This window comes from Callorhinchus milii, unplaced genomic scaffold (assembly GCF_018977255.1).
Source record: "Callorhinchus milii isolate IMCB2004 unplaced genomic scaffold, IMCB_Cmil_1.0 Scaffold2, whole genome shotgun sequence".
Lineage (NCBI taxonomy): Eukaryota > Metazoa > Chordata > Chondrichthyes > Chimaeriformes > Callorhinchidae > Callorhinchus > Callorhinchus milii.
Window position 1 is genome coordinate 19612998 of NW_024704743.1, and position 21091 is coordinate 19634088.

The 21091-nt window shown below is 40.2% G+C and overlaps 1 protein-coding gene and 1 non-coding gene across 2 annotated transcripts in view; both read left to right on the forward strand.

Moving 5' to 3' along the window:
- Positions 1-21091, forward strand: part of plxdc2b (plexin domain containing 2b) — a 201869-nt gene that overhangs the window by 127055 nt on the left and 53723 nt on the right. The window contains exons 3-4 of the mRNA XM_042346004.1: positions 11385-11531; positions 11981-12050. Coding sequence (XP_042201938.1) covers positions 11385-11531; positions 11981-12050 — 217 coding nt within the window. The remainder of the gene's footprint in view (positions 1-11384; positions 11532-11980; positions 12051-21091) is intronic.
- Positions 6216-6287, forward strand: trnaa-cgc. Its single transcript has one exon. It is a non-coding gene; the product is annotated as a tRNA-Ala (tRNA).

A 21091-nucleotide genomic window follows, 5' to 3' on the forward strand; every position in this document is an offset into this window, starting at 1 on the left:
CTCAATTCTCTGAAGGATGGGAAGCCAGTGGAGCCGGGTGATGGTGGGGGTGTTGGGGTCACGGAGCCTGGTGCAGGGGAGGACATGAGCTGCAGAGTTCTGAATAATCTGCAGCTTGTGGAGGTAAGAGTTGGGAAATACAGCAAGCGTGCTGTTGGCGTAGTCAAGGTGGGACATGATGAAAGTATGGATAAGGGTTTTGGTGGCCTGCGGTGAGAGGCAGTGGCAGAGGGGGGCAATGTTGCGGAGGTGGGGAAAGGCGGAACGGGTCACAGCATGAATGTGGGGTTTGAAAGATAGCTGAAATATAACTATAAAGTAAATGACCAATTTTATTTGGGAGATTGTTGGCTAGGACAGCAGGAGAAACTCCCTTATCTTTTTGAATAGTGCCACGGATCTTTGGTGTCCACTTGAATCAACAGAGAGGGACCTCTGTTTAATGGCTCATCTGAAAGAGGACAACTCCAACAATGCAGCACACCAGCAAGTACCCACATGGGGCTTGAACCCACAAACTTCTGACTCTGAGGTGAGAGAGTCAGGCTGACATACAAACATAGGGAAATAAGGGAAATATTGCCATTGTCCAGTGAGCGAAAACAAACATTGCCTGTCAGAGTTCAGACCAAGATTTGGTAATACTACGCACTTGTTGAATAGTTGTTATGACAGATTACTGATCATAAGGCTCTAAAGGGCCATGCTCTTTGGAGATACGTAAACCACTTTGCCAAGTGAGTATCTGATTCTCTGATGGTCAGTAAATGTGCTGACCTTGACACTGGGATTTGCACTGTATGTGCTCCCATACAGTAAATGTGCTTATGAGGAGAGGAATCGTCACAAAGGTGCTTCAAGAAATCTCTGACCTGCAGGTTTTAATCAATCCATTGTCAAGATTACATTTTAGTTAGCTGAGTGATCAATCGTGACACAGACGTCTCCTTAGGCCGATCACATCTTTTTTGCTATTTCTTTCCTTTTGAGAAAATGTTGTCCTTCATCAATGCTGTATCGAGTCAGTCACTTGGTAAAACGATGGGAGCTTGAACTATATGATCAGCAAGCAGCCAATGCACTGAGATGCTGCTCAGATTGCCCAGCTGGAAACACTGCTCCCTTTAAATATGACCAATATCCTCAATGTTGTTGACTATATTCCTTCTCAGTTCAATCAGAAAATCATAGAAGCTAAAACGAAGGAAAATATTCGGCCCATCAAGCCTATGCTGTTTCCAGACCATCCACTGCAGCTATACACTCCAACTATAATCTTTTTTTATCCTTTGCCCTTTCAAAATGTTCCTCTGCAAATATATGTCCAATTCCCTTCTGTGTATTTCTGTGATCTTGGCTTTAATAGCCACTGTGGCAAAAGCTATCCTTGTTCTAATAACCCTCCTCCTCAATTTTTCTGGTGATAATTTTAAGTGTTTATACCCCTTAACCCTTATGTCCACTTGCGATCGATTTATCAAGCCCAAGTTATCCTCTCAAATGAAATGAAAACTGATCAGCAAAGCAGTGAAGGTAGGGCTTTTGGATCTCACTTCACTGCCCTTGAAAACTCACCATTCCATGTTAAATATTTCAGAGCAGTCTGACTTCACCTCGTTGGTAAAGGAGGATGAATATCAGACTGGCTTTATTTTGGCTGTACCTCAAATACAGGTCAAAGTATGTGGCCACTTGCACTTCTGAGGCACACACTGGATGTTCCTTTGAAACAACATTACACTTTTCTGTCAAACGTCAGTCCAAAATAAACATGTTCTTTCTCTCTGACAAATCTTACAAGTATTTTTCAAACAAAAATTATAAAATAACATACCTTGAGGTTACTACTTGTCAAGAAATATATCATTTGGTGGGAAGAAATTAAGTTTTAAATTGTTCTGATTTTCTTTCTGAATTATTGGTTGAAGACATCCTACTGGTTTATTCTTCTATCCCCTGAAAAATACGGTTCAATGCGCTCCAAAACTAATCGAAAAGCTTTGGGTTTTTTTTTTTGTGGAGATATTTGATTGAATTCTCTGAAGCATAATGCTAACCATGCAGCAATGTGGCCAGCTAAGACTATCTTCCCCAATAGGGCTTTGGTTGTCAGGATTGAGATGTCTACATCTACAAGCATGTGAGGTGCTCCATTGTTTTTCCATCATGTATCTATTAAATATCATGTATCACTTCAAATCCCTTCATGCCCTGGCACCTCTCTACCTCTCCAACCTGCTTACTCCCTAACACACTATCCGTTGCCTCCGCTCGAATAACTCCAGCCTCCCGCATGTCCCTTATGAGCTCTGTTGCACTATCGATGGCCGCGCTTTCAGCCGCTACAGCCCAAAACTTGGGAACACTCTCCCTCAATCACTGTGGCTAGCCCCCTCCTTCCCCATCTACAGGTCACGCCTGAAGACCTTCTTCTTCGACTGTGCTTACGGTCATTTCCCCCTCCTCCACTCAACGACGTGCTCTGCCATCACCAAGCACTCTGGGAAGCTACCCTGCATAAGGGGTGCCACATAAATGCAAGTTGTTGTTGTTGTTATCTAATCAAAGCAAGTTAAAAGTGATCACAGATCACAAATACCTGGTCTCTATAGGTGGAAACAATAAATGAAAAAATTGAGCATCACAACAGAGATTCAGATAAAAAAGGCCATTTTGATTCATTGATCTCATCCTTCCAGAATACCCAGCGTCAGTCTGTTTTTAAACCTAGTCACAATACCCGTCCTGTTAGCAAGCCTGATATTTTCTATCAGGTGGAACATATTGTCAAATCTTTTTGATTAATACATTATCGCCTTTCTACCTAATAATAAAATAACAATCAGTTGTTTTATCAGACTTTTTTTAAATGAAAGTTGAAATGTATAGTTTTGCAGATACACCAAACTATGCAATTACTTGAAAATAAAACGAATTATCAAACTGAACCAAAAATTATCATCAATGTCTCTTTGATTTTACAGCCATCTACTGGGATTAGTTTGCTGTGCATTCCCCTTAGCTTTCTTCAATCTGCACTGAGTTTGTTGAAGCTAGTTCCAGAGCCCATATCAGCTGTTTGACCTCCATACATTTTAAGTTCCTTACATATCAATCTTTTAGCCAGACATGGTATCTTCTCATAACATGATTAATGTGGTCCTTCAGAACACGCGGCAGAACCTTTAGAGAGTAAATTATACACTCCTGTGCTTCTGTGTGTCTCCTCATACTGTCATTAGCATTGGTTGACATTTGAACTGTTTGCAACAGGATCGCTATTCAAAGCCACACTAGCTAATAGAACAAACAATTAAAAGTCTTGTTCATTACATAACTCTACATCAACATCTTTTGCCTGGCAGCTTTAACAGCTAACAATCAAATCAATTCCTAAGTGCTATTTAGAGAATAATTGCTTGTTCTTAATGCCAGAATTGTGTAACCAGATATATAATTGTAATCACATTCAAATTGTTTTTCATCAATATTCGTTCTTTTTCACTGAAATTTGTCCCAATATTCTGCAGCTCAGCATAGCCCAGTAGTTTGGATCATATTGCATGGCCCGCCTATTGATCACCCAGTGGGCAATCTTGCTACATTATAGTTCAGTTTCAGAATGGAGCAACGTCAAATGGACAATCCCGTTTTGCAGTCTTGGTCCTTCTCATTTGCACAACGATGTACCAGAAACATAGACACTGATCTCACGCAAGCCCTGGAATTCTGGCTGGGATTCTGCACCTAGACCATTTTTTGGTCAACCAGATTAGCCAAAGATTCTCCACACAATCAAATAATAATAATAATAATCCTTGGATTTGATTTAACGTCTTATTACGTCTTTGAGACATCTCAAAGCGCTTCACAGAATATACTGTAAAGTGAATTGACTGTATATTTTGTGGGCAAAATGATTAAAATTGTTTTTTTTCTCAGTTACCTACTAATATCCTTTCATGATCATAACAAGTTGCTACAGAGATATTTTGGATCATGAAATGGAATTAGAATGGAGGTGGGTGGGGGGGGGGTTGAGGATGTTGATCCAAGATACTGTCAAGCACTCCAAGATGCTGCCCCGCATGAAGGGAGCCAGTAAATACAAGTTAGTGTCATCATCAAATAAATGGATTTTCAGGAGGGCTTTTAAGGCTAGGAAGAGAAGACCCAATGTGAAGGGAGATTGCGGAAGTTTCAGAGAGCAGGGTCACAGTGGCTGAGAGCTCAACCACCAATGGTGGGACAGAGGAGGTAAGCAAGCCAGAACTGGATGAGTGAAGGATGTATGGGCAGGAAAGTATAGCTGGAGGTGGGATGAGAGATGGAACCACATCCAGCAAGAATCGTGGCTCCAGCAGGAGAAAGGAGAAAACAAACGACTAAATTAAAATATATATTTTTTAAAACTCCACAAATTATCCCAACTGTAGTATTTTCTGGTATTTTTGTCTCAGTCAATTATTGACGTCATTTGACAATATTGGCACTTTAGTGGATTTTGTTTTCTTAGAGTTATCCGAATATCAAGTAGCTTCCTTAGACTTTTCCCTAAGTCGGATATGTGTTGCTGTTATTGCAATTAAAGTGAACTGACTCTGACCTGTCTAAGACAATTCCCAGAATCTGCCTTTGATAATAAAATGTGCCTCCCATGCAGTGTTTTGGCTTCTCTTTGTTACTTGGGAATGCCTTTGTTGCTCAGCCACTTCTCACGTCTGATCGATGGTCACTTTTGAAAAAATGGTGCTGACAAGCTCAGTCTAAAGCCTTATTGTTGTAACTTGAGCTGAATACCAGCCGTAAATAGTGAACAAGAAAATGGTGAGATTGCAGGATTGCTCAGAAGGTGCTAATGCAGTGAAACTGAAAAGAAAACCACTGAATCAAATGGAATGTTAAAACTGTGGAAAAAATCTTTAACGATTGCATTGAAAGCTAACTCCTCTGAAATTCTTTCAGGCTTAGATTTTGTTTGTCTGCAAAACACACAGTCACTATACTTCATAATAAATCCTGTGAAGCGCTTTTGAGACCTCCCGGCATGAAAAGCAAGATATAAAATGTTCATATTATTATTAATCCAGCCTCATTGTTGATGATTTTTTTTGACCATAAGACTGATATCAAGGGGTAACTAATATCAAGGGGTCAGTAGAGCTTTGTGCAACATATCCATGACCTATGTACAGGCACAATGTGCAATATTAGACCCAAATTTCCACCCATCGTATAGCGTGCCATTGAGACCACTGTTTTGCAGGCTTCCTGCTCGTTGTCCAGATAGGTTAACAGGAGCTGAACGGGACGAATCCTTGTCCCACTGACTGTTCTGCCCACTGATGAGCCACATTGGCTGATCTGTCATCATCAGAGCCTTGAATTATTGCAGAGCCGCCTGGCTCAGGCACCGTACTTTTGAGACTGCTGCATTCTGTTGACGAGCATGTCACCTTGAAGCCAGTTCTGCTCCAAGGAAACTCCGCTTACCTCCCACAAGACTCATGATGCATTCATTTGGCATCCGAAAAGCACTGGTTTGAGCCTTCGCTCAGTGGATATCAGGTACCAGAAACTCCCTGTGAGCTTCCCGGTGAGCATACAGCTCAGCGAATGTGTGAGAGATGTGTGAGAGATTTGCTGCCATCTTCCCTATTGTGGTACTTCTTGGACATAATGACACCAGCAATGCTTCCTGTGCATGCGATAACGTTCAGGAAGTTACATCATTGGTGAGCTGTTGACATGGAAAGCAAACATTTTTGTGCTTTGTTTTAGTGCCGAGGTCTGAGGTAATGGACCCAGACCACCGCATTATAACTGGGTCACCCTGTACATTCGAATCAGTGTCAAGAGTGTCTCCGACTGTCCGTCTTTCTCTGGATACCAGGAGGAAGTGTGCAAATACTTCAACCCTTTGAAATCCAACCAGTGCAGGATCAAAACACGGTTGTCAGTGGGTTGACTTTTAAGTCAGCACATCACTGTCCTGGTGACCAGGACGCAAGCTGTGAGAACAAAGGCTGCCTCCAGCTTCAGTCAAGGTACCTGTTTACATCTCTGAATGGCATCAAAGGCACAGCCAGAGGGATGAATTGCATACCAATGGATAGCTCTCTGGGGAGGATAGAACAGGAACAGGAAGGCTCCCATATCTCGTACACAAACTTAGCATAATAAATACCTTGTGTAGGAAAAATTGATTATTATGGAGTCCTGTAGCTCAGTGGTTAGAGCACTCGCCTCGCAAGCGAGAGACCTGGGTTCGATTCCCGGCAGGGCGAAACCTTGGGCAAGTTTCCTTATTCCACGTGCCTGATAATAACCCTTCAAAAAAATAATAAAATTGGTCACTTCAATCCACGGCTATTTGTGGGACACTGCTGTGCGCAATGGCAGCCACGTTTCGCCCACAAATATACAGTCAATTCACCTTACAGTCTATTCTGTGAAGCGCTTTGAGACGTCTAGAAGACGTGAAAAGCGCTATATAAAATGCAAGAATTATTATTATTATTTCTTGGAGGCTGGAATCACTGAAGAGCACAGATAGCTATAAGGCCTTTATCTACCAGATCTAAGAGCTATCACATCCAAGAGTTTGGAGAATGGGGCGTAAATCTATGGCTCAATTGTAAATAGCACTCAGTGGGTTCAATTGGAGAGTCCTGTTAAAACTGAGGATATCCCAAAGACAGGAGTCAAACACTGATTGAAATCAGGCTAACTTCACACTGAAATGAGCATCTTCAGATCATGTTGACATTGTGTGTCTGCATCTTTAAAATGTATTAAAGGAATCCAGGATTAAGCGAAGGATCTGGAAAAGCAAAATATGAAACTTTCAAGTGGGATATAAAAAATGAAGTGTGTAATTTACCGTCACAGAGCTCAGAACATTTGGCAAAATATTTTAATTGTGAAGAAATATATCAAATATAAGTTTATTTTAGCCCTTTAAATTTCTGACAGCTCTGGGGAAGATCATCACTGGGCCAACCAAGTTATTTTGTACATTTGAAGCTCACATTCTGTGACTTCGAAGGAATGGCCAATACTTCAGTAAGAAAGCTACTCCAATATCATTGTGCATTATTAATCTTATATGACCAAAACTACAGTGAAATCTTGTAGCTCAGTGGTTAGAGCATTCGCCTCACACACGAGAGGATCTGGGTTCGATTCCTGGCAGGGTGAAATGTTGGGCAAGTTTCCTTACTCCACATATCGCTGTTTACTTAGCAGTAAGTAGGAACCCAGTTGTTAGTCGATTAGCAGATCGCTTTTCCGTCAGTAATAATCCCTTCTCAAAAAATAATATAATTTGGTCACTTAATTCACAACTGTCTGTGGGACACTGCTGTGCATAATTAACTGCTGTGTTTCGCCCACAAAACACAGTCAATAATAATAATAATAATAATCCTTGCATTTGATATGGCGCTTTTCATGTCTTCTAGACGTCCCAAAGCGCTTCACAGAATATACTGTAAAGTGAATTGACTGTATATTTGTGGGCGAACGCGGCAGCCAATTGCGCACAGCAATGTCCCACAGACAGTCGTGGATTGAAAATGACCAATTTTTTTTTTGGATTAAAGTCAATTCACTTTACAGTATATTCTGTGAAGCGCTTTGAGACATCTAGAAGATAAAGCACCATGTCAAATATATCAACTGCAAATTATTATTATTAAAACATACACTAAAGCACAATTTAAATAAAAAATAGATACTCTGGGCCTGCTCAACCCATAGCCCTTTTTTTCATCTTTCCCATTCTATTTTTGTTCTATTTTTAATTTATTTAACTTGAATATGCATTCATTCATTTTTAACCTTACTTTTCCTGAGCATTTTTTCACTTTAACATTCCTCACTTCCACTGCCCGACTTTAAATTCAGATTCAGCCTGTGTGTCATTAGCTGTAGCTTTCGATCCAATGGGAACCTCTTGAAGACTGATCTAGCCACACCACAGAAGCTTAACATTTGATGTATTGTCAAATGTGATGGAGTTCTGCTGAAATATACTCATTCGCAGTCCGGTATAGAGCAGTTCATTTACCCTATTAAAGCTTTGAGTTTACTCATTCTGGGGGCTTGATAGCACCCAAAATGAGTAAGCTCAAAGTCTTAATAGGGTAAATATCCATTTTAAATAATAGGGAAGAGGGGTGGGGCAACGAATGCTAATAATTATTTTGTTAATCACTCCAGTATGTAATTGGATCCAGAAATGGCAAGTTAATTCACATTTTCCCAACTTGTCAAAAGCTGATTAATATACCCAAATATCATTACATATGTTAATCAATTGACAGCTTGACAGTTACAAAACATAAAGCCCTCCTATACCTTTTCAAGGACATTGCCTTAAGTACTGCAATACCAGAAAAGTGAATGCTTATCTGACCAGCTGTGAAAAAAAGTAGTATCTTTGACAGACACTTTTCTTTGATCTCACTAAGTAAGTCTGATAACTGTTGATTCAGTTTAGGGAAACAGGTTCTGATGTATTTGAAAGTCCTAATTGAAACTCTTCCTTTGTTAAATTGACTGTAGTATTACAGCTGCATTACAAAGTGACTAACTTTGTTCTAACGTGCTATTGAAGCAGCATCACACATTGGGGTTCAGCAAGGCTATAAGACATGTAGTTAATGAATTGACATTACTCATACCAGTTCCTTCTTGCTAACTCATGGATTGTAGTTAGAGTGTTTGATTATCATAATGTTGGACACTAAAGCTTTGAATGTAGATCAAGGTGCCTTTTACAAGTCACTTATAAAGCAATCAATCCATCTTAGTAGTGTAGAAGCAATGATTTGATGTGGTCTTGTGTTTAACACATCTTGCAGTGTAAATTGGCTTAATTTTTGTGTTGTCAGTTAAGTCAAATCATTCATGTTTAATATTATCAGCTGAAAACTTCGATTTGCCAGTCAAAATTGTGAACATTACTTGGACTGTAGTGTTTGCTTTTATGTGCATTATTTTTAGTTCCTCTCAATATTAACGATGTGCATAATTTATATAATACAAACATAGTCACCAATAAATAGCTTGTAAAGAGATAAGGAGGAGCTTTGATAAAGTCTCCCAATGGCATTGCTTTCATACAAATTTTATTCCATATGAAAAGATGCACTTGATGCAGAGAAGTCCTGTTTACCTATAATTGCATTGACACCATCCTTCCAATAATAATAATCCTTGTGTTTGATATAGTGCTTTATCACATTGAGGAAAGGTCTCAAAATGCTTCACAGGATTTACAGTAATGTGTAGGGACTGTGTTTCTGCAGGTGAACACAGAAGTCCCACAAACAGCCATGAAGCGAGTTGCCAATTTTATCTGGGGTGGGTTGTTGACCATAATAGTAGGAGAAATTCCTTTCTCTTTTCGTATAGTGCCATGGGATCTTTAACATCCACCTAAATGGGCAGATGAGACCTTCTTTTAATGTCTCATCTGAAAGACACTTCTAATAGTGCAGCTCCCTAACATTGCATTGGAGGATCAGCCTTGGCTTGAAAGCAACTGTAGTGTAGTTCATAAAGGAATTTTGCAAAATAAAAAGTAAACCTAGAGTAAAGATTTAAAAGCAGCAGCGATGATAACAACATGCATTTATATAGCACCACTCAGTCAGGATACCATGCTTAAATAGTGGAAAGACTTGGTTCCGCTCCCACTTTACACCTAATTTTATTTGGGGGATTTTTTGGCCAGGATACCTGAGAGAAACTCCCTTCTCTTTTCGAGTACCATCATGGGATCTTTAACGTTCACCTGAACAGGGAGATGGGACCTCGGTTTAACGTCTTATTCAAAGTGAAAATGTCACACTGAGGCAGTAAAGAGTGTTTTCTGAGTTTGGAGAACCTTATGGCACTCTGCCGAGATAATGTAGAAAGCGCTTGGTTCTGTACTTAATCTTCTTCAGGTTCACACAGATCAGTCTCTGCATTTAGGATGTTCTGTCAGTGTAGTCTCACTCCTCAATTGCTGATTGATTCTGTCAGGTATCTCTGAGAAATTTTGTACAATGTCTAGGTCAATTGAACGATTAATGTAAAAAAAAGTAATTTCAACCCTAAAAGAAGCTTTTTTAATTTAATTTACAATACTACAGTATTTCATCTTTTTTTAAAATATTGCAATTTCAATAATCCCAGAAACATGAAGATTTATTATAAAATGGGCTGAAGTTCTGAGTAATGATTCATGAATGAGTCAAACCATCTCTAGGCTCAATTTCATGACAAGTGTGGTATGGATCTGTTCAGCTCAAGCTAAATTGAAAGGGCCCTGCACAGTTCACAAATTTCACTTTAAGATATTCTCCAGATTTTATAAATTCAGTTGTAAAGCAAATTGTACTGAGGTTTGTTAAGCACTGTTTTAAATTTATATATAGGAGTTGCTATGTCATGTGGTGATGAAACAGTCAAGTGAATTAATAATAATTCTTGCAGTTGATATAACGTCTCCTCATGTCGCTATATCAAATAAAGCAACATGATGAGACGTCCCAAAGTGCTGCACGTGATTTACTGTAAAGAGTAGTGACCGTGGATTTGGGAGGCGAACGTGGTGGCTAAGTTGTGCACAGCAGTGTCCCACAAATAGCCAAGAAATGAGTGAACAATTTTATTCAGGGAATGATACGCCAGAACACAGGGAAAAACTTCCTGTGAGCTCAAAGTCACAACATGGCACTTGAACCCACAACCTTCAGGAGTGAGTGTTCTGCCAACTTGAGTCAGGCTGCCACCTAAGTGTTACATGTAGTATTCCATTAGCCCATGTGATCCTATAAACCTTGGTTTCAAATTATTTTTGAATATGCTGTCTCTTCCCTGACCCCAGAAGTCAGTCCTCAAAACAGCTTGGAGCTGTAAGAAGGAAACCGTGAGGTGGATATTCTGGAAGGATGGGATCATAGAACCATAAGGATGTAATTTTCAGCACAGAAAAAGGCTATTCAGACCATCGGGCCTTGCTGGCTCTCCACAAGAAATATATATTTAATCCCACTATCTCTTTCCCTCATCCATATGTTTTTTTTCTTTTCAGATGTTTGTCCTAATTTCCTTTTATCAAATGGGTAAAAGGGCCTTCTTCATCTGTACCTCTCTTGTGAAGTGTGAGTTGAACTATCTCTGTAAGGTGGACCCCTGTGGATTTGAACATAACCCTGTGGAGCGGAGAATTGTGACCCTGAAATGTTAACATATCTTTCTCTCCTACTTGCTAATAATTTGCTGTGCATTTCCAGCACATTTCTGTTGTCAGAACAGATTTCCAGAGGTGTTTTTTATCTCTATGGGTTTCTCATGCCTTAAAAAAAACATGTTTCATCTATTTGCAGGATGACACAGACCACAACTATTACACATCTAGAACGTACGGTCCTACAGATCCAGTGACCAAGGAACTATGGGTGAACATTGATCAGATGGAAAAAGAGAAAGTGAAGATTCATGGCATTCTGTCTAACACCCACCGGCAAGCTGCGGTAAATTATATTCAATCAAATTCCAATGAAACAAACCAAGTCTGTAATTTGATGAATTTAGCTGCTTAATTTCCAGTGCTTGATCACAGATTTAGGGGTAAATCTTTTCCTGACAGATTAAACCCCATCCATCTTCATTACCCATATATCAATGCACACATAATGAAACATGCTAAGATCTTACATTGAGTTACGCAGAGCGCTACTTATTCTGTGGCTGTTGTTCTGTGTTTTGTACTGCAAGTATTTCTCTCTCTCTCTCTCTCTCTGTTATTCTTTACTTTAATAAACATCTATTCAATAAGTTATTTCCTGAATGTTTCAGCAGGTGACTAGCTCCTATCACAATTCATCGTCATTAAATGATTGAGAAGGCTTAGCAATTTGACTTTAAATGTTGCTGACAACTATTTCCTTTATTGACGAGCATATTTGCTTGCTTCATGCAGAGAGTAAATTTGTCCTTCGATTTTCCATTTTATGGCCATTTCCTGAAAGAGATCACAGTGGCTACTGGCGGTAAGTCACTTTTTTATTTTCAGCAATCGATTTTTAAATGAAAGGTTAAAATTCTGAATGACAATGGCTGAGTTTCACGTCAGGATTACATCTCAAAGCGCTTAAGAATGCTGGATGGGCACCTGAGCTGGGGGGAGAGGGTAGGAAAAAGATGACAAAAAGCACGATAAAAAAGATATGTTTTGAGACTTGTTTTGAACAAGGGGAGGGAGCGAGTTGGGATGGAGTTAGAGATTGGGAATCCCATTCAGAGATATTTTAATTAGACCCCTAAATTTCTTCATAGAGTTACTTGTCAAGTATCTGTGTCTCTCCCTTTTGAACATGCACAGATTTTTGGAGGCAGTGCATTCCACATTCACGTAACCCTTAGAGTGAAGAAATGGCACTTCTGACCAGCTCAGCTCTAAGTTTACAACTGCTCGTGGGGATTTAGCTCTGCTTTAGCAAAACCACCAAAGGATGTAAATCATATTGAAATATAAAGCAGATTAAAAGCAGTCAATGGCCAACAAACCTTGACCTCTATTGGAGGGCTCCTGTGGATTGGAAGGGAAGTGTGGATGGCAGATAGGGACCTGTGTGTTTGCCTTTGCCACTTGAAAACCTTTTGGGATTTTCGTAGCAATTCAGAGAATCGATAACCATGTTTTAAATGGAAAAAAAACAGTGTGCCCCTTGAGGGAAGGTTTAATGGCAAGCAGAGCAATGACTGGTTATCAGCAGAAGGCAGACAGTTGGAGTAATTTTGTCGGCCACTTATTTTCATTCACTTACGGTTGGAACTCAAACTTGGCGATGACCTTGTCTTGTCAATCTTCGGACTCGTGTGTACAATTTAAAAGTGAAATTGCCTTGGCCATTGGAGAATTGGCAGTAACAAACTTCTTGGAGAAAAATAAGTGAGAGAGCTGCTGGGTTATTTCAACATTTTTAATGTTCTGGAGATTTTTCTCCTTAACTCTGAGAACTGAGCGTTGGGGATGGTTGAATTTTTGCCCTGTTGCTTCAAAATTAGATTACGGGAAAAAACGTTTATCAGATTTTGATTGTGGAAAAAAATCTGAGGAAAGGTAATGGAAAAATTAACCTTTAAATGCTATCACCATGATTTTTCAGCATTCTGTTATTCGTTCTTTCCAAATTTTTATTTTAATGTTATTTTTCTATCAGCCCTGGCTCAGTGGGAACACTCTTGTCTCTGAGTCATAAAGTTGTGGGTTCAAGCCCCAGGTCAGGACATGGAACTCATATTGTTTAAGATGGTGCTTCAGGGCGGTGCTGGGGGGTGTGCTGCATTGTTGGAGATGCCGTCATTCAGATGAGCTGTTATACCAAAGTCGTGTCTGCCTGTTCAGATGGACGTTAAAGAGAAGGCAGTGTCCGGGCCAACATTCCCCAAGTAAATTTGGTTACTCACTGCATTGTTATTTGTGGGTCATTGCTGTGCACCATTGGGCTGCCGCATTCACCCAGAAAATAGAGTCACTCCACTCTACTGTATAACCTGCGAGAAGCTTTGGGATGAACTCTTGACATGAAAGGCGCCAAACTAAATGCAAGGATATATATATGCTTCTACTGTGCACATTGAGTGGCCTGTATGGGCTGAATGACAAAGCATCACTGAATCTTTTGTCCAATTGATGTATTTTTAAATTGAATAAAGCAGATGGCCTCAGCTCCCCGAAGGCAATGCAGCCAAATAGCGATAGTTTTTTTGTAAAATACAGTCACTGTCTAGACATTATATCTGAAAGGCTACTTTAATGCAGCGCCTTACAAGGTTGCATGTATTGGCAAGCCTGTTAGCATGAGCAGCTGCAATGTATAGCAACGCTTTCTCCAAGGAAACTCATGCATGGTCGCAGAGTCACAAGACTTTGGCTTTGATAAGTTTTCAGACCTAAATTGAAGTCTGGTGACTGTGTACTGTACAGGGATTTCCATGGAGAGCTCATGTTCCGGGTGCTTTTGCTGAACTTGCCCCAATTGAGAATAGTCTTGACTCTGGGTCAAAAACCCACGTCAAGATTTGAACAGTTGCCTGCTCAGAGGATGTTAAGGATGCCTTGGGAAAGACAATAAAGTGAAGGGAGTTATATGCAGGTTCCTCATCTACAATCTTCAGATAAATCAGGCATTTACTTCATAACTGATTGTGGGACACTCTGCGTTATGTGAATTAGCAATTACGTTTGCCTACAAGTGCACAGTCACCAGATAATTATTTGGGGAGGACAAGTTTGCAGGGATATGGGGAGAGAACGGGGCGGTGGGATTGATTTGGATAGCGCTTTTCAAAGAACCGGCACAGACACGATGGGCCAAATGGCCTCCTTCTGTGCTGTATAATTCTATGATTCTGCGATTTGACAGCCGGTGTCAGGCTGGCTCAGTTGGTAGCTCAGAAGCACACTTGCCTCTGAGTCAGAAGGTTGTGGGTTCAAACTTCACATACAGACTTTAATCTCGAAATTTAGGCTGATACTTCAATGCAGAGCTGCAGGAATGCTGCGTTGTTTTAGGTGCTGCCCTTCGAGTGAGATACTAAACCAAGGCTGTCCAGGTGGACACTAAAGATTCCATAACATTATTTGAAAAGAGAGGGGAGTTTCTCTCAGTGGCCTTGCCTACAATCCTTCAGAGAGAATTGGTCATTCACTTCATGGCTATTTAGAGGACATTGAATCATAGAATCATAGAATCAGACAGCACAGAAAGAGACCATTCGGCCCATCGCGTCTGCACCAGCTCATAAAAGAGCAATCCAACTCAATCCCACTGACCCGCTTTCTCTCCATAGCCCTGCAATCCTGTCCTCCCCAGATACCCATCTACTTCTCTCTTAAAAGTTGTTATTGAATTGGCTGAGCCCAAATTGCTGTGTTTGCCTACAATTCACATTCACTACACTTCACAGTAAAAAAAAATGTGAAGCGCTTTGCGACATCTTGTTGATGGGATAAGATGCGATATCAAATGCAAGAATTATTAGTATTAATTAGCTGTGAAGTGCTTTGAGATTTTTTGACATCAAAAGCACTACAACATCAACAAATTGAATTGATGTGATGTGTTTCATGTTCCAAGGCATGGGACAGTGGAGGGTGTGCACCTGAGACTGGGGTTGGATTCGAGAAGGGTAAGAGCCAATGGGAGGTAGGAATGTCTGAAGATGCCGTCAAAGAGGAAGGTCTTGAGTTGGGCCTTGAAAGAGACGAGGGAAGGGGTGAGGCAAAGGAAACTCTGGGATGCAGTTCCAGGGAATGGGGTTAGGCTAAAAGCCTGACTAGGTATGGTGGGTTCGGCAGGCAGGGGACATGAAGCAGGAAAGTTGGTAGGTCATCTTAAGAAGTTCACAAAGATAGGATGGGCAAGGTGGTGGGATTTAAAAGTGAGGACGAAAATCTTGAATTCGATCCTCTTTGGGATTGTAGGCAAGGCCACTGAGAGAAACTCCCCTCTCTTTCCAAATAGTGTTATGGAATCTTTAGTGTCCACCTGGACAGCCTTGGTTTAGTATCTCACAATTTGTGAGCCAATGGATTTGGACGAGGATGGGGCTGATAGACTCATGGAGCCTGGTGTGGAAGAGAACATGAGCTGCAGAGTTTTGAATGGTCTACAAATTGTGGACAGAAGAGTTGGCATAGGCTAGCCTAGATGTGATGAAAGCATGCATATGGGTCTTGGCAGCCTGAGATATAATAATAATAATAATAATCCTTGCATTTGATATAGCGCTTTTCACGTCGGGAGGACGTCCCAAAGCGCTTCACAGAATAGACTGTAAAGTGAATTGACTGTATATTTGTGGGCGAACGCGGCAGCCAATTGCGCACAGCAATGTCCCACAAACAGTCGTAGATTGAAAATGACCAATTTTATTATTGTTTTTGGTTTTGGAGGGATTATTATTAGGCGTGTGGAGTAAGGAAACTTGCCCAAGGTTTCGCCCTGCCTGGAATTGAACTCAGGTCTCTCACTTGCAAAGCGAGTGCTCTAACCACTGAGCTACAGGACTCCATATTATTATATTATTATTATTATTATTATTATTATTATTATTATTATTATTATTATTATTGGCAGCCTGAGGAGAGAGGTAGTGGCGGAGGCAGGCAATGTTGCGGAGATGGGGCGAAAAGGTGAAAGTGAAAGCACTATATCAAAAGCGAGAACTATTGGCATTATTGGCTGTGGAATGTGTGGATTTTGACTCTTTTCAGCAGTTTGAAAATGAACAAAATATTTTAAAGCCACTCAAGGATCTAAAACTTAAGTACACATCCACTTCAAGACTAATAAAGATGGCGGCGATCTGAAAAGGAAAATTCCACTTCACACCAGGGGAACACTGCCATCTGGTGTAAATTAACACAGCACCAAGCTTAAAATATTGCACACGTATCCCAGTAACTCCAATATTTGCCCCACCTACTAAGAAGAATAGAAGTATGCCATTAGCATATATTAAGCACTGTTTTCCTGCTAAAATGACCCCCAGGATTCCTGCTTTGTGAGTTCAGGCTCCACATCGGGACTTTGACCTCACAGTCTAGGCTGACACTCCAGTGCAGTGCTGGGGGAGTACAGTGCAATGCATTGATTGTTCAAGTGGATCTTAAAGATGGAATTATGTGCAAGGAGAAAAGTATCTCCTGACATCCTTGCCAACAATCCCCCAGATAAAATTGGTCTTTCACTTCATGGCTCTCTGCAGGACATTGCAAATTGGCTACCGCTTTGAGACATCATGACAACGTGATAAGGTGTTTTATCAAATGCAAGGACATTGCAGTACATAAATTGGCAGAAGCATTCTCCTGCAAATACACAGTCACTACATTTCACAGTAAAATTCCTGTGAAGCTCTTTGAGATGTTTCAATGATATGACAGACGCTACATTAATCACAAAGATTATTATAATTTCCTAGTAATGAGTGAGAGAAGGAGCAAGTGAAACAGAGATGTGCATCAACAGGCAAATATGGTTAGGGACAGAGTGAACAAAGAGTAGTAGAAAAGCCAAGGGGAAGGAAAATAAACACTAAAAAAAATGTATATTTTCATTCCTGGATACGCCCATTTGGGTCAAATTGTCTAGAGTTTGCTGGTTTTAATGCGAATCTTGTAGCATTCAAGGTTACAGAAAATCATATTGATAAAGCAACAAAGTGGACAAAAGCCTCAGTCTAAAGGGACCAACTGATAATGAGGTGGAAAGATTCGACTTTTAATGGTTGGTATAATTGCAACAAACACTTTCTATTTGTCTTTTTTGCTTTCTGTAAAAATGAGGGAGGGAGAAGGTTGTTTTTAAAGTTCAATGTGCCGGTAGCATGATATCAATGTGTCAAAACCACTAATGCATCTTTTTCCCTCAAAAGTCACTGAGTGCGCTTTTGGGTATTTTGTGATCTGTCAGCTGGATATTTGAGGAGCCCATCACCATGCTGATGAGTATCCAAACCAGACTGCGAGTTCCATTTATGCATTACACCTACGCATGGAAATTTACTGTGTTTAGAATGAAATGCACTCAGCTGCCAAAATCAGAGAGCCAGCCTTTCAATATTGCAATGTTAACTACTGTACGTATGTAATGCCTGAATCATATCTGATAGTGGTCCATTGTGAATGTAAGTGGAGGGAGTTCCATTGCCCGATATCTGTTTGTGGTGCAGGTGTTTCTACAGCTCTCAAAGTGTTCAAATACAAAAGTGGGAAATTTAACTCAGCAGTTTTATTGACTGAGCAAACATGTGTTGTCAGTGTTTCTGTCTTGAGACTTTGCCAAGAGTTTTTTTTATTTTATATTTTTCAGTGTCTTTCATTGATGGAGTTGGATAAAATATCTCATGTCTAATGAAACATGATATTGTTGGTACCTTCTTAAAAGCAAGTTGACATCTTGACTTATTAAGTCATCTCTTGCTCATCTGCCATAGTAATGGACAGTTGATGGATAGGTATACTGTAGCCACATCACATCAAATCGTGGCGAAGGCTCACTGGGTATTCTAATTCAGAGGAGATTCAGATGTTCAATGAGAAGGGGATACCAGGGATAAGATATCACAATTTGTGGGAAGAGCTTTTGCTAGAACAGAAACAATTAAGGGAGAATTGACTAGGGATATTCAAAATCAATCAAAATAATTCTTGTATTTAATATAGTGCCATATCATGTCTTCGAGACATCTCAAAGCACTTCACAGAATATACTGTAAACTGAATTGCTGTATATTTTGTGGGCGAATCACGGCAGCCAATTACGCACAGCAGTGTTCCACAAACAGTCGTGGATTGAGTGACCAAGTTATTATATATTTTTTGAAGGGATTATTACCTCCTGAAAAGCGATCTGCCATTTGACAAACAACTGGGTTCCTACTTACTGCCAGATGAATGGCGGCATGTGGAGTAAGGAAACTTGTCCAACATTTTGCCCTGGGTTGGGGACAGGGTGGAGAGTATTGATATGATACATAGAGAGAAAATATTGCCTCTGATTGATGTGTCAGGTATAATAATAGTGTCAGCATGGCTCATTGGTAGCCCTTTTGCCTCTGAACCTGAAGATGGTGGTTCAAGCCCCATATTGAGCTCATAATCTAGTCAATACAATGCTGTGCAAGTCATACATTATCAGAGATGGTGTCCTTCAGGTGAGAGATTAAACCGAGGTCCAATGTGCTGTTCAAGTGGACTTTAAAGATCCTGTGGCACTGCTCGAAAAGTGAAGGTAATTTCTCCCATTGTCTTGGTCAACAATATCCCAGATACAATTGGTTATTCATTTCATGATGAATATGGTACATTGCTGTAGCAAAATTGACTGCTGTTTTCACTTACAATTACCGAGTTTATTGCTAATAAAATCTCAAAGTGCTTGCTAATGTTCTTTGTGATGTGTAATGACTATTTTGTTGGCAAATAACATTCTGCCGAACTGCAATGCTCCACAACTAACCCTGAAGTGAATAACCATTTTTTTTATCTGGAGGATTGTTGCTCTGCGTGCCCCCCACCTAAAAAGGGCACTGTATAAATGCAAGTTGTTGTTGTTGACAGGGTCTCACAAAACAAATAAACTAAGAATTATAAACAGTAGAAAAAAATGTTTAGAAGAATGTAGTTTTACAAAGCGAGATGTTTTAGCACAAATTGCTGTTGAAACTAAGTCCATTAGAACACTTAAAAGGAACTGGAAAATTACATGAGGGAAAAGAATAGGAAGGAGTGTACGGAACGAGATGGGGAAAGGGGTTGGAGCACACAGCTCCTGTAAGAGAGTTAGCGACAGCACAGTCAATAAAATGATTACTTCCTATGCTCTAGATTGCTTTTCTGGGGGTAATAATTCCTTCAAAAAAATAATAATATTAAATTGGTCACTTCAATCCACGACTGTTTATCGGACACTGCTGTGCTCAATTGGCTGCTGCACTTTCACCTACAAAATATACAGTCAATTCACTTTACAGTATATTCTGTGAAGCACTTTGAGAGGTCTAGAAGATGTGATAAAGCGCTATATCAAAAGCAAGGATTATTATTATTATATACTCATGAATATATGTAACGTGTAAAGGACTGTTGTCAGAGCCCCATGATTTAAGTTGCTGCCCATTAACTGGATTTTGGGATGAGAAGCAAATAGTAAATCCATTTTTTTTATCCCTTTTGCTTTTAAGTTTCTTACGATTGTGTGGGTGGGTGAGTATGCTCTGGTATCAGTACAGTTGGGTAGCATTCTCGCCTCTGGCCAACTCTCCTCCCTCATCCAAATTCACCCAAAAAAGAGAAAACTGTCCATTGGTCTCATCGTTGTTTGTGGGATAGTGTTGACGAAATTCAGCTTTGCATTGGCCTATACGGCAGTATTCATAACATTAAAATGTAACTAATTCTGTGAACTAATTTATAATAATAATGCTTTTTAAAATTAGAGCAGTGCCTCAGTGTTTTGTCTACAAACAGACTACTCTACACATTAATTTGTAAGATCAACAATTTACAAATGGATTATTGGATATTGATCACTTGATAAGTGAAACCTTCTCCAGACTCTGTGATGACTTTCACCATGTGCATTTACAGTGGGAGTTTCCATTATTTTACTCATTATCAAAAGGAACATTTCTGCTTAGTTCCTTCCTAAACTCAATTTACCAGATACCACATTCGAAGTGATCAGTAGGTTTGTGCTTAAGCACCAATTCATTTCTTTCTGTTCAGCTGATTGTCTGATTTAATCAAGCGATCACCATGTTTAACAGTACCCGAACCAAAATACTGAAAGTTATTATTATTATATCCCTTTATCATGTTGTTCAAAACGTCTCAAAGCTCAAAGCTCTTCAGAGGGTTTACTGTAAATTGTAAACTGTAAACAACAAGAAATTACATCGGGAGGATGTCTCAAGACCCCGGACGGTCAGGGATTTGGATCCAATCAGGGGGTTGGGATCAGGAGGAGTGGGGGGCAAAGAGGGTAGGGGAAAGAGGGTAACCAAAGGCGCGTTCAAAGAGGAGGGTCTTGAGACATGCCTTGAAGAAGGCAAGAAGGAAGCAAAGTGAAGAGACTGGGATGGGGTTCCAAAGGGTGGGGCAGAGGTAGGCCTCTTTTTTTTGAAAGCCAATGATGGAGCACGATGGGCAGAGGACATGGAGCAGGTCTGAGCGGAGGGAGCGGACAAGTCTATGTGGCTGAAAGGTGTAATGATTATGTACTTTCATGCGCATATATGCATGTAGAATAGAAATTTACAGTGGGCTAATATGGAGTATGAACTGCCCCCGGGGGACACACTCTGCTTACATAATGCCAGAGAATTTCGGTGCAGATTTGCAAGAACCAAAGCCTAGGATCCCGAGAGCGTGCACTGGGATACTGTTGGAGTATTACCAGCCAGAACTGTGCAGCTTATGATTGTGATTGCATATATTCTTCAGCTGCTTGCGAGACAACATCATTCTCTACCTTTCAGGGCTTTGGCTTGCAGAGTTGAAAGGGTCAACATTATTTCA